General features: G+C 57.7%; 1 protein-coding gene across 2 annotated transcripts; it reads left to right on the top strand.

Moving 5' to 3' along the window:
• The first annotated feature begins 1144 nt into the window (after positions 1-1144).
• Positions 1145-6713, top strand: EDN2 (endothelin 2). 2 transcript variants are annotated; one of them, XM_058551956.1, is made up of 5 exons: positions 1145-1243; positions 1578-1734; positions 3263-3385; positions 4358-4456; positions 5986-6713. In XM_058551956.1, the coding sequence occupies exons 1-5, from the start codon at positions 1189-1191 to the stop codon at positions 6077-6079; spliced, it is 528 nt and encodes a 175-aa protein (XP_058407939.1). In that variant the 5' UTR covers positions 1145-1188; the 3' UTR covers positions 6080-6713. The 2 variants fall into 2 exon arrangements, with proteins under 2 accessions (XP_058407939.1, XP_058407940.1); XM_058551957.1 differs by lacking the exon at positions 4358-4456.
• The last annotated feature ends 6255 nt before the right edge of the window (positions 6714-12968 follow it).

Genomic DNA, 12968 nt, shown 5'->3' with positions numbered 1-12968 from the left:
TGGGTAGGAACAGAGGGCCACTGCCAGTTCCAGGAGCTGCTCGGCTCAGCACCAGTGCATCCCTATTCTTATCTCCAGGAAGGCCCGGTTCCTGAGCCAGTAGAGGGGCAGGAGCAGATTGCTAGCCCCCAGGGAAGACCCCCAAACACCTTGCCTTGTTTGCAGAAAGTAGCCACTAAGGTGAGCCAAAACATCCTGTCATGTCCAACATGGGAGACCTTCCAAGGCGTGCTTTGTATGTGTGCCCACAGGGGCATCTTTCTGGGCAGGGCTATGAAGCTCCCTTCTTAGTGTCAAGGGAGCCTGTGAGCCAAACAGATTAAGAACCTCCCATTTTGGCTTTGTTTTGCAAACAAGGAAACTGAGGCCCAGAAGGGCTATCCTTGGCCAGGGCTGCACAGCTGAATAGGTTCTAGAAGAAACCAGAATTCCTATCCCCAGGCCTCCGAGGGGGAAGTGGGGAGGGAGGGAAGAGAGCAACTTCCTGGGTGAGGTAGAGATGAGGCAGCTCCAGGCTGGTCAGAGGTCAGGGGTGAACTGTGTCCTTCACTGAGGGAAGCAGGCCCAGAGAGGGAGCTGACTTGCTGGAGGCCACATAGCCTTAAACAGGCCTTTCACCTCTCTCACAGTAGAAGGGGCATCCTCAGCCTGGTTACAGTAGGCAAGCAGGACGGTGGGGTCTCCTCCAAGGAGAGGGAGGGTTTTGCTCATGGGAACTCCCCCTCCAAACTCTGAGCTCTGGGCAAACCTGTGGAACAGTCCCGGAGAGTGGAGGAGGGGCTCAGGGCACTTCTGGGATGACCTGAGGCAGTCCAGCAGGACTGGGAGGGGTCCCTGGGGACTGCAGGGGAGCCTCAGGACTCAGGGAGGTGATCCAGGCGGGGAGGGAGAAGTGGGCCCTTCCTTCCCTCCTCTGCCCTCCCCCTATCCCCTCCACTGCGGAGGCTGGGGCGGGCCAGGCGCCCCGGGAGGAGGCGGTGTCCCTGGCTCCAGGCCCGCCGGTGTGGGGCAGGGCTGGACGCCCAGGGGCGGGGCGGTGCCTGGTATTATAAGAGGCAGCCAGGGCACCGAGGCAATGAGCTATTGGCTCGGACTGGCAGCAGGACGCTGGCAACAGGCTCGCTCCCTGTTCCAGTCCAGCCCCTGCGCTCTGTGCGCTCCGTGTGCTCTGCCGCCGCTGTGGTCGCCATGCCCACCGCCTGGTGCTCCGTTGCTCTAGCCCTGCTCATGGCCTTGCATGAAGGTGAGCTGCCCTGGCCTTGCCTGCTGCAGCAGCTCCCGCGTCTGCTCATGGGTGTCTCCCTCCAGGGCCGCTGGGGGACTACAGGGGTGGGAGCCCGGCGGCAGCGGCAGCTGCAGGGGCTCTGCAAGGACAGAGGTGCCGCAGGCACAGGGCAGCCCTGGCCCTTCCCACAGGGGCTGCTGGGGCTTCCCTGGGCTGGCCCGGAGCTCCTGAGCAGTGAGAGTGCCAACTTCCTCAATTATGCAAGAGGAGGAGCCCGGCAGGTCCCCCTATCCCAGCTGTGCCAGCCGCCCTGACCCACCTCTCCACCTCTCTCTCCCTCCTGTGCATGCAGGCAAGGGCCAGGCCACTGCTACCCCAGAGCAGCTGGCGCCTTCGCCGCGTGCCCGAGGCTCCCACCTGCGATCTCGGCGTTGCTCCTGCAGCTCCTGGCTCGACAAGGAGTGCGTCTACTTCTGCCACCTGGACATCATCTGGGTGAACACTCCCGGGTGAGCTACCCTGGGATCCAGGAGGGCTGCTAGGAGCCGGAGCGGGAAGTGGGAGTTGGGGGCTACTGACATGCTGTGAACCTCTGGCACAGTACAGCTCTCTCTGGGTCTCCAGATGGGAGCATTGGGCTAATGGCAATAGTTACCAGTTATTGTTTCAACTCTCACGTGGGGGCTGCCTGAGCAATATAGAGGGCTGTCTCAAGAGAATTCTCACTACAGCCCGGTAAGAAAGTGTTGGCTCCATTTTCCAGAATGGGCTACTGAGGCTCAGAGAGGTTAGGTGCCTTCCCCAAGATCGCACAGGAAGGAGTAAGTGGTAGATGGAGGCTCCATCCTAGGTCCCTGGACACCAGTGCTCACACTCGCTCTGCCATGCTGTCTCCGTGCGACCTGCCAAGAATAACACGACGAATGACAGTGCCCGTATCGCGACTGTGCCAGGCCCTGTGCCAGGCGCTGCTCGTGCATTATCATCTTGTGCACCCCGTCCTCCCCATGAGGCAGGTACTGCCGTTGTCCCCAAGTGACAGAGGAGAACCCTGACCTGCGTCATCGGCAGAGCCGGGGGTGGGGGCCCTGTGCTGTCTGTTCTATCTGCACCCGCACTGCCTCCGGGCCACTGCGTACTTCAAGTTGAAGTTTCTCTGTGTGTTTGTGCGTTTTTTTTCCCCTTTCCCAAATTGCAAAAGGCAAGAGAAGCTCAGCACGTAGCGTGTGTGGAGCTAATCCGCGTCCAAACCCTCGCTCAGGGCGGGACCCTGCCAGCCCCTGCGTGCCGCTCTACCTGCAGTCAGTGCAGCTCCAACCACATAGTCTAAAATTAGCTCTGGCACCCAAAGGTGCTGGTCCAGCCGGCCACAGGGCCTCTGCCCTGCCCCTGGCCTGCCGTGGCCAGACTCTGGATCCGAAGTCAATCCTCTCTGATCTCACACACATGTGCGTGCACACACGTGCATGTACACACACGCACACCCTTCATTTGTAAGTCAGAGCTCTAAGACACATTTGTCACCCCTCCAGACAAGTGGTGACCACGTGGGGACAGCTTAGCTGTGAGCCTGTGTGTTTACTTCTCTGAGACGCGCTTCCTCCCCTCCTCCAGGGCAAGCTGAGAACAGGGGGACCAGCCTGGCTCCATCAGCTCGAGTTCCTGTCTGGGAGGGGAGGGCAGGGGCACTGGGAGGATTCTTCGTTTCTGGACTTAGGGAGGGAGCACAGTTTCCACCCCCTCCTTCCCATGCTGGAGGTCTTACTGAGCAGGGCCAGGGAAGTGCGGGTGAGGAGAGAGGGGAGAGGGAAGGGGTCTTGTCCAGGGCTACCTGGAACCTAGGGAGGAGCCTGCGGTGGGATTTCTTGAGGTCAAGGGCTGGTCACCTTTCGCTGCCACCCTGGTGGCATGGGTGGCCATCTCAGTGTGCAGTATGGACAATGGTGGTCGTGGTTTATTTAATTCTCTCTTCCTCTCCCTCTCCCTCTCTCTCTCTCTCCACCCTACACCACTACCTTGCTGGCTGCCCGCCCACAGACAGACAGCTCCTTACGGCCTGGGAAACCCGCCAAGACGTCGGCGCCGCTCCCTGCCAAGGCGCTGTGAATGCTCCAGTGCCAGGGACCCCACCTGTGCCACCTTCTGCCATCGAAGGCCCTGGTAAGTGGGCACCCAGCCTGCAGGGGCCAGGGGTGGCTGCTAGCTTGGACCTGCCCTGGAACACAGGGTGTATGGGAGACCAGCAGAGGAGCAGAGTGGCTAACAGCGGGGAGCAGGGTCCTAGGGGCCCAGAGGCTGTCCTGGGTCTGTGGGCAGCGTCCCTTCCTGTGAGGAGCCAGTCACTCCTGAGCCCCTCCCACTACCCAGCTCTGGGGGCTTCTGAGAGCATCACGTCCCCACTCCTGGGCAGGAGGGATTCTCCCAGGTGACAGCTGAGGCCACTCAGGCCCAGAGAGGGGACAGGACTTGTCCTGTCAGGCCACACAGCTAGTCAGAGGGAGAACTGGGCCTTCATCCGTGGTCTGCCTGACCAAGTCCACTGGGCTTTGGATTCAGACCTAAGGCTCAGAGAACTTTGGAGATTTCTTGGTGGCAAAGTAGCCTCTGGAGTTGGGAGGCCATGGCACCATCCCAAGGTTGTCACAGAGTTGCTTGGGGGCCTTTGCCAAGTCTCTTAACTCTCTGGCCTCAGTTTTCCCATCTGTAAAAGGGGTGGGAGACTTTGTTCCTTCTCTCCCCGACTTGGAGCATCTAGGGAAAGCAGAAACTGGCTTCTCAATTCCAAGCCTCCTGTTCCCATGATGGTCTAGGAGAAACTCCTCCTCTGAGCCTCAGGCTGTGGCTCCACTCCTGCCTCAGTTTCTCCTGCAAAGGGCTGTGCTCAGCTGCAGGTGGCCAGATTCTGGGAGGGCCGGCCACCCAGCTGCCTCTTTCTGAGGCTAAGAACACATTCCCGGTAGCTCAGTTTTCCTCGGTCCCCACCTTGCCTGGGAAAGGAAAGATGCCAGGTGCACAGGGCTGGAAATGGATCTGCTCCTGAGGGCAGGTGGGTGGGGGCTGGGCCGGGCCTGCTGCCAGGTGTCCTTGGTCCCTGAACAGCGCCTCACTTGGACCCCAATGCTGTTCATTCAGGGCTGAAGCCGTGGCAGTCCCACACAGTGAGGCCCCTACAGAGGTGCTCCAGGCTGGTGAGACACGGACCGTTGCAGGAGATCTCCTCCAGCAGCTGAGGTGAGGGCGCCTGCCCTGACCGAGGGCCTCCTGGAGGCTGGGCACATTCCGCTTGTTCTCCATGCAAGACAGGACTGGATCCCCACTGGGTAGCCAAGAGGCTCAGAGTGGTGAAGGCACTTGCCCAAGGTCACACAGCAGTCGGTGGCATTTGGCTGACTCCAGAACCTCTGCTCTTAACCACTACACTCTTTGTTCCCACCGGGCTGGAAGTGGACTTCTTTAGAGGCTTTGATGGCTTGTGACTATGGAAGGACTACAGGTGTTCATTCGGGTTGTGTCTGAATCGAGCATCTGCCACACGCTGGGGTCCGGGGGGCTGACTCCCCAGCCTGCCCCCTCCCCTGTGCCCCAGACCAGACTGCTGCCTGGCGGCCTCTGCATGGCTCAGCTCAGGGCTTGGCACACAGGAGGTTCCCGTGAATGTCTGTCTAACCAAACCGACTTGAGAACAGAAACCCCACACCTGGCCGTGCAGCCGAGTGGCTAAAGGGGTAGCTTTTGAGCCAGGACTGCCTGCCACAAACAAGCTTTGTGACCTTGGGCTTGTCATTTAACTTCTCTGTGCTTCAAGTTCCTATTTTTGAAGCAGGGACAACAGTGCTGTCCGTGTCCTGGGGCTGTCGTGAGGTTACATGAGTTGACAGACGTGAAGCACCTCAGGCGGGGCCTGGCCCCACGGGAGCTTTGGGGGATCAGACATTCCTACCTCTGTCCCTGCTGGCTCCTTGGGGCCGGCCAGTGCCGGGGCCCAGCATGGCCCCTGAGTGGTTCCCATCTTTGTGAGGAGGCAGAAACACAGGAGAAGACAGGGCAGTGGGATGGGCAGGACCCAGTGTGTACTCAGAACCTGTCTTGGGATAAAAAAAAAAATCAAAATAAGGCTGCGCATGCATGGCACTGCATGGTGGGCAGAGAGCTTGCTGTGCTGACCTGTGCTTGTCCTCACGCCAGGTCAGGCCTGTTTTTATTTGACAGATCAAGAAAGGGGCTCAGAGAGGTGGAGACACTTGCCCAAGTTCCAATAGCTGGGAACTGAAGCCGGCCTCCTAATTCCCAGGCCAGAATGCTTTGAGCCAGGACAAGGCCACCCAGATGATGCCAGCATCCCCGCCAGGGTCTCAGCCAGGTTCAAAGGGCAGCTAGAACCCATGTTTGTCTGCGTTGGACCACCTTGAGCTGGAGCTTGAAGAGTGGGGATTTTCGTAGGTGGAGTTTGAGTGAGGGGAAGGTAAACGGCCCGGAAGAAATGGCGTGAGCGGATACGTGGACATGGGAAGCAGGTCATTCTGGTGACATCTGACGCTAAACATCAGCGTTGTCAAAGCCCCTGTGGGCAGAGAAGCTTCCGGGCCTGGTCTGGCCTGTCCTTGAGGTGCAGACATTGTTTTCAGGGTCAGCTGTGGCCACCCTCTGACCCCAGGGCAGCCACGATGAAGGGTCCAGTCCCTATGACTGCTGCCTCCCACAGGGAACTCTTGCGTGGCGCACATCTCCTGAGATGCTAAATTGACCCTTCTCCATTCCAGGGACATTTCTGCAGCCAAGATCCGCTTTGCTAGGCGACAGCAGGAGGCCACGAGAGCGCCCAGGCCTGCACACTCCAGGCAGGGGAAGAGATAGCACCAGGAGCTGGGGGAACATTGCGAAGGAAGCGTGTGTGGAGACAGGAGGCGAGGGGCGGCCCAGGCCTGGGGGACCCTCCGCCTGTTTTCTAGGCCAGGAGACCCATCTGCTGGGATTGGCACAAGCCCTGGCCCCCCGGTCCTGGCAAGGGGGCCGCCCTCGAGGCAGCTTCATGCCCTGGCACTGCCTGGGAAAGCCCTCAGCCCCAGGTTGCGGAGCGGCCTCCCACGCTGGCTCAGGCCCCACAGCCCTGCTGAAAGGGACCATGTGCGGAGTGCGCTCGCCTGGGGGCCGCGTCCCGAGAGGAGTCCTGTCGGCTGCAAACCAGGAGTGATGTGCAGTAGCGGATGCTCACACCTAAGCCAGCCCTGGAGGCCAGACGGGGCTGCCCAAGGGCTGGTGTCCTGGCCGGTCCCCGTCTGTCCCCTCCGGCTCTCCCTCCCCAGAATCCTTGTCCCCTCATACCCTTGGGACACTCCCGGTGAAAAGGGCCTGCTCTGTTTTACCTGTCTGTATATAACTTATTTGCTCTGAGAACTTGGAGAATTCCAGTTATTTATTTTTGTGTATTTTTTTAGACTCTCAATTATTTACCTGCAAACTTGTGTTTGTAATAAATAAGGAAATGACACTCTGGGATTTTGTCTTGGCTGAAGCAGGGGTGGGAGGCACCTCTCAGGAAGGGGCTGCTTGGAAGTTAGGGCAACACAGGAAGGCGGAGGAAAGGGCCTGGGCAGGTTGCTGGAGCCCTGGGTCCCGCTCCCCGCGCCTTTGCTAGGCATCTCCGGCTGCTCACCCACCCTCCCCGGGCTTCTGGCCATCATGTGCCTGGACAGCCATTTGTAGCTTTGACGTCCAGGATTCCAGGACCTACGTTCCCATCAGGCCAGTCACTGATAGCCAAGGCCTTTCCCAAGAGCAGATTTGGAAGGAGCCAAGACGGTAAGGATGCCAAGGCCCACTTCCACTCCAGCTGCCCTGTGTTGCCAGGGGCTGCCTCAAGGCGCAGAGCAGATCTGTCCAGTGAGGGCTGGGCCGGATGCATTCCAGTGCTGTGTGCAGCCCCAGGGGCTGGTGATGGGTGCTACGGTGGAGCCACAGCCTGGCCCTGGCCTTGTCCCTCATCTGGGGCCTTGGGCAGGGCCCTGCTAGAGGGGCTTCAACATCTCTGACTGAAGAAGCCCGGGGCTCCAGACTGTGTTGGCCAATCTTGCCAAGGCCCAAGAAGCAGCCCAGCTGAGTCCCAGGGGCAGCCAGCAGCCAGGACCACCCCTCCCGGCAGCCGCCTGGACCCCCAGCCTCCATTCCCGCCAAATCCCCTCACAAGCAACCTGTTCCCTTTCCCCCCAGCCAGCCTGTGCTGGGAGTGGCAGGCTGTGGTCTGAGCTAGCTACTGAAGAGTAATTATCTACACACTGCTCCCGTCCTGCCTTGTCTGTGAAGCTAGCCCTGACCCCTCATGGGAGAATAACATGTTGACACATTGAACTCCTACTATATACTGGCACTTTACCCAAATTAACTCGTTTCATCCTCACAACAACCCTATGACGTAGGTACTTTATTATCCCCTTTTTAAAGATGAAGAAACTGATGCACAGAGAAGGCAATTGACTTGCCTAAGGTCACACAGTGAGTAAGTGGTGGCATCAGGATTTGAACCCAGAGTCTATAGTACATACGTACTTATTTAAAATATGTATTTAAGAAACATTTGTTGATTGAATTCACGGCTCACCACTGCAGTGTGACCTTAAGCAAATCTCTTTCTCTTTTGGAGCCTCAGTTTTTTATCTTTAAAATGGGAAACAATAGCCCCTACCTCCTAGGACTGGTGTGAACACTGAATGGGTCAGTTGTGGTGCTGGGCTCAGCCCTGGGCCTGACAAGAGGTGGAGGCTGCTTGTCAGGCTGTCGGTAGTGGTTCTGTAATGAGTGGGACAGGCGCAACGCAAGGACCTGAGGGGACGGGGAGAGCTTGGGGCCGTCTGTGGTGGAGAGAGGTGGTCGGAGAAAGACTCCTGACGGAGGTGCTCCTCCTGTAGCCTCAGAAGATGAATAAGACTCAAATAAACAGAAAGAACATTGGGAGGGAACTCCAGACAGAGGGAGCAGGGAGGGTGAGGGTATGGCGGTGGGAGTGACAAAGGAGGTTCCCACAGGGGCCCCCGTGCGGCTGGGGCGTGATAAAGGAGAAGAGCAGGAGACAAGCCAGAGGGGCCTCGAGGCCCAAGTAAGGAGCCCAGCCTTTCTCTCCCGGGCCACGGGGCCACGCAAGTTCTGTGAGCAGCAGAGGGGCTGGTCAGAATTGGCCTCGGGAGATATGCCGTTGGAGGGCTGCACGGGGTGAGAGTGAAGGAGGGGACTGGAGGCAAAGAAGCCAATCACCACCTGTCCGTAGGGGTCCAGCCTGCAACCCGGAGGTGAGGGGTGGTGTCATGGGGCCAGTCCAGTCACTTACCTCCTACCGCAGCCCGGGGCCAGAGCCACCTCTCAAACCTTGGCTGAGCCTGAGGTCAGTGTAATCTCACTCCCTGGTGGCCCAGCGTCCCATTCTAAAGGACCCTACCCCCTTGGAAACCCAAAAGCAACAGTCAAAGGCCAGGCCGGGCAGCCAGGTAGGACAACCCCAGGAGGGCGGGTGCCATGGAGGCGTGGCAGGAGGGTGATGAGATGCTAGTTGAGGGTGTGGCAGAGGCCCTGAGGAGGCAGGCATTCACTGCCCTTGGCACAGGCCCCAGTGGCCCTGGCCAGAGTTCAGAGATCAGCCACCCAAATGATTAAGTAACAAAGATGATTAAAGGGTGGAGAGGAGGCCAGGAGGCAGGGAAAAGCAAGGTGACGCCACAAGAAGATCTTTATTCCTGGGAAATGGGGGCCTCTGGCTTGGGCCTTGCACTTCGGGGGGTCCTGCTCCTGCCCTCCTCCAGTTATCGCTCTCCACGGGACAAGAAGTTTGTAGGGCCAAGGGGTCACGTGTCCCCAGAGTCTGTGCCTACTTCCAGACCACATTCCAGGTGACCGGGGCCCCAGAAGTACGGGGGAAGGTGGGGTAGAGGTTGGAAAGAAGCAGAGGAAAACTTCTGAGGAGTAGCTGCCAAGTCAATGGGAACCCTGGGAAGAAAGGTGTCAACATTTTAGGAAGTTTGTCTGGATTTTGTGGGACACAATCCCCCCTTTTCCTGCCTTTTTCTGCCTTTTCCATAAATACTTAGGTTTTGTCAAGGGTTTTTGAGTCAGATTTGTGTTCCTGTTGACTGGAACACCAGGCAGAGACAGGCCAGAAGGGGGCACAGGGTGACCTAGATTTATTCGGGGTCCGGGCACAGGCGGAAGCTGAGGTGGGGAGAGTGGGGTCTTGTGTCCAGGGCTCTGTGGTCCGATACACATCCAGGCAGCTGACGGGCCCTTTCTCTCCCCAGGCCGCCTCTCCCCTCAGCCACCCCACTCAGGAAAGAACTCCCAGGAATTAGTCTTTTGCTCTCTGGTTAAAAATAGAGACCAGGTTGCTGGGTTTTTAGTTCAGAAAAGTCATTTGCCTAACAGGACAATAAATTGTTGGAATGTGGCCATCCATTCATTCAACATATATGAACACTCACCTCCCGGGAGACTCTGAGCAGGACAGACACAGCCCCGCCCTCCTAGGCCCAGAGGAGAGCGCGTCAAGGAAACACTGTGACCTGTGGGGATGAAAACAAGAGCGAAGGTTACCTAGCACTCCCTCGGTGCTGTCCATGTGTGAAGCCCCTGGCTCCTCACAGCAGCCTTACGCAGCAGGTTCCCGTGCTTGTTCCCATTTCATAGCAGAGGTAACTGAGAGGTTAAGTAACTTGCTCAAAGTCACACAGCTAGTATGTGGCTGAGCTGGGATTTAATCGTTAGGCTCTAAGCGTCTATGCTGTCCTGCCTCTCTGATAGGGGACATCCACGCTGTGATGGCACCTCTGAGGTAGGGGAACCCAGGGTGGCTTCCTGGAGGACATGACATCCAGGCCAAGCTCATGGGAATCAGTGAGGCGGAGCAGGAAGGTGGAGAAGAGTGCTCCAGGTAGAGGGAACAGCGAAGGTGAAGGCTCTGTGGGGAGGGAACTAGTCTCAGCCCCTTTCTGGGGGCAAACTAAGGAGGGGGCCTGGGGAAGGCTGGAGGGGGCAGGCGGGAGCGGGCAGTGCCCTCCTGAGCACCTGGCAAGGGGGAAGGGGCTCCAAGCAGGGAGATCCACAGCAGCGGGCACCCTTCCACCGGGGCCTCAGACAGTGTCTCCCAGGAGAACGTTACCATGACGGAAACGCCCTCCACTCCTGCTTCATGCCTTAGGACCAAACCACACTTACTGCCCTCGAGGCCCTCACAGGCTGGCAGGGAAGACAGACGAGGGCAAAGTGAGGGGACAGGAGGTGGGATATGTTATGGGCTGCCCTTCCAGCTGGTGGACGGGCAGGGAGGGAAGTTTGGAGAATGGGTAGAGTGTGCACATGCAGGGATGGGGGAAAGGGCATCACAGCTGGGGGACAGCGTGAGGCATGTCTGGCCGGAGCATGGAAGAATCTGGAGAGAGGCAGTGGGCCTGATCAGCAGGGGCCAGGCCGGGAAGGGCATCCAACACCAGGAATTGGAACTTGAATGATGGGGAGCCAGCGATGGTGGCTAGGCAGGGGAGAGCCAGGACGGGAGCTGGCTTTGGGCTACTGGCTTATCGTTGGCCCCTCCCCAGCCAGTGCTTCCAGCTCACAAAGGCCCTCCCAGGCCCTGTCAGGGGAGAGCAGAGTGTGGGCCTTGCCTCGGCCTGCCGGGGACCTGCGCCAAGAGCCCTCAAGAGCTCGGAAGGGGGCCGTGTGTGGGCCCACAGGGGGCCCTGGAAGAGGAATGTGGTCTAATTAATTCTCTGAAGCTCAGAGGGCCTCGCCTTGTGGGAGCAGCTGCCAGGATAGGCCTGCCAGGACGCCACCAGCCCAGCCTGTCGATCACTCGGTGTTGCAGACAGTGTGGGGGACAGCAGACTGGGAGCTGGGAGACAGGGGCTTAGGGGGCCAGCCCCTTGCCTCCAGGCACACCCGTGTCCCGGCGCTTCACAGCTAATAAAACAGCAATGGTAATAGTACCAGCTAACAGGCCTGGAGGGTGCACAGTGTGCCCGACTCTGGGCTAGGCCTGCTGTACTCACTCCTCATCTAGTTACTGTGAGGACCAAGGAGGCGGGGACTGTCACTGTCCCCATTTGCAGATGAGGAAGCTGCGGCTTGGAGAGGGGAACTGGCCTGCCCAGGATTGTGCAATTGGAAAACACAGGCAGGGAAGCCGGGGTTTGGACCCAGGCAGCCTGGGCCCCGGGACCACGTTGTCATAACCACCGGGCTGGGCCGGCTCAGCGGGGAGGCAGGCTGCCTTTCCCAAGGACAGTCGACTGCAAAGGGTCCCCTGGAGACTGAACGGAGTAAGGGCCACAGCGGCACAGGCCGCGCCCCTGGCATCTGCCTAAATATCCCCCTCCCAAGGTTCCCATGGGGCTCTCCGTCCCCTGGCCTGCAGGTCACCCTCAGGGACGCGTGGCTCACTGCTCCAAGCAGGTGGAGCTGGAGGAGGCGATCCTGACTCCCTGGGGTCTCCACCCACTTGGTCTGTGTTCTGCCACCTGGGCTCTGTCCCAGAGGTCCCGTGACAGCACGGCCAGCGGGGCTACACACTCTCAGAGACTCCTCCCCGCGACCCTATACCCCCTCCACAAGGGGACACGGAGGCCAAGGGAGGCTCAGGGTGGTGCAGGGAGGGGCTGCACCAGGGCCTTACAGCTAGAAAGTGGCAGAACCAGGACGGGCACCCAGACTGGCCTGAAGAAGACTCTGCCCTTCCTGAGAACAGACAGAGGAGGGCAGAGCAGCCACGTCACATCCCCTCTCTGGGCCTCAGTTTCCTCATCTGCCATGAGGATGAGAGGCTGAACTCATAGGGTTGTCCTGCAGTTCATTAACATCAGCCCAAGCTAATGGTACTGAGCGTCTCAGGCACCATCCTAAGCACTTTATTTAATTTTTAAAAATTTTCCAAAACAAAGATTTTATACACGGCTACATAATATATCATCATAAGGCTGTATCTTAATACATTTGTTACCCTATAGGTGTATATTTAAATTTGTCCAGTTTCCCACTGATAAAATAACACTGTGTGCTACGTTTGTGCATAAATTTTATATTCATTCCTAATTATTTTTTGCTACATAATTTTTTATTGAAACATAATTCACACATCATAAAATTCACTCTTTTAAAGTGTACAGTTCAGTGGTTTTTAGTATATTCACAAAGTTACACAACCATCATCACTATCTAATTCCAGAACAATTTCATCACCCCAAAAAGAAATACTGCACCCTCTAGCAGTCCCTCGCCATATCCTGCTCCCCCCAGGCCGTGGAAATTACTAATCTACTTTCCGTCTCTGTGGATTTACCTATCCTGTACCTTTCATATAAATGGAATCATACAGTATGTGGCGTTTTGTGTCTGGCTCCTTTCACTTAGCGTAATGCTTTCGAGGTTCATCCACGCTGGAGCGTGTGTCAGTACTCCATTCTCTCCCATGACTGAATAACATTCCCTGTAGGGATAGGCCACATTTTGTTTATCCGTTCATCCACTGATGGACATTTGGGTTGTTTCCACTTTTTGACTGAAGCACTTCATTTTAGCCCTCAACAGCCCCATGGGGAGGTGCTGTTATATCACCATATAGACAAAGAGACTGAAGTCCAGAGAAGGTAAATAGCTCACTTCAGGTCACTTAGCTAGCGAGGGGCAATGGGGGCTTTGCCCCAGGAGTTTGGTTGTGGAGATGATGGCCTTAACCATTGGACCATACTGCCTCCCCAGTCAAAGTAAGATAGCG

The sequence above is a fragment of the Diceros bicornis genome, chromosome 13, assembly GCF_020826845.1.
Source record: "Diceros bicornis minor isolate mBicDic1 chromosome 13, mDicBic1.mat.cur, whole genome shotgun sequence".
Taxonomy (NCBI): Eukaryota; Metazoa; Chordata; class Mammalia; order Perissodactyla; family Rhinocerotidae; genus Diceros; species Diceros bicornis.
This window is presented reverse-complemented; position numbering and strand designations above follow the sequence as displayed.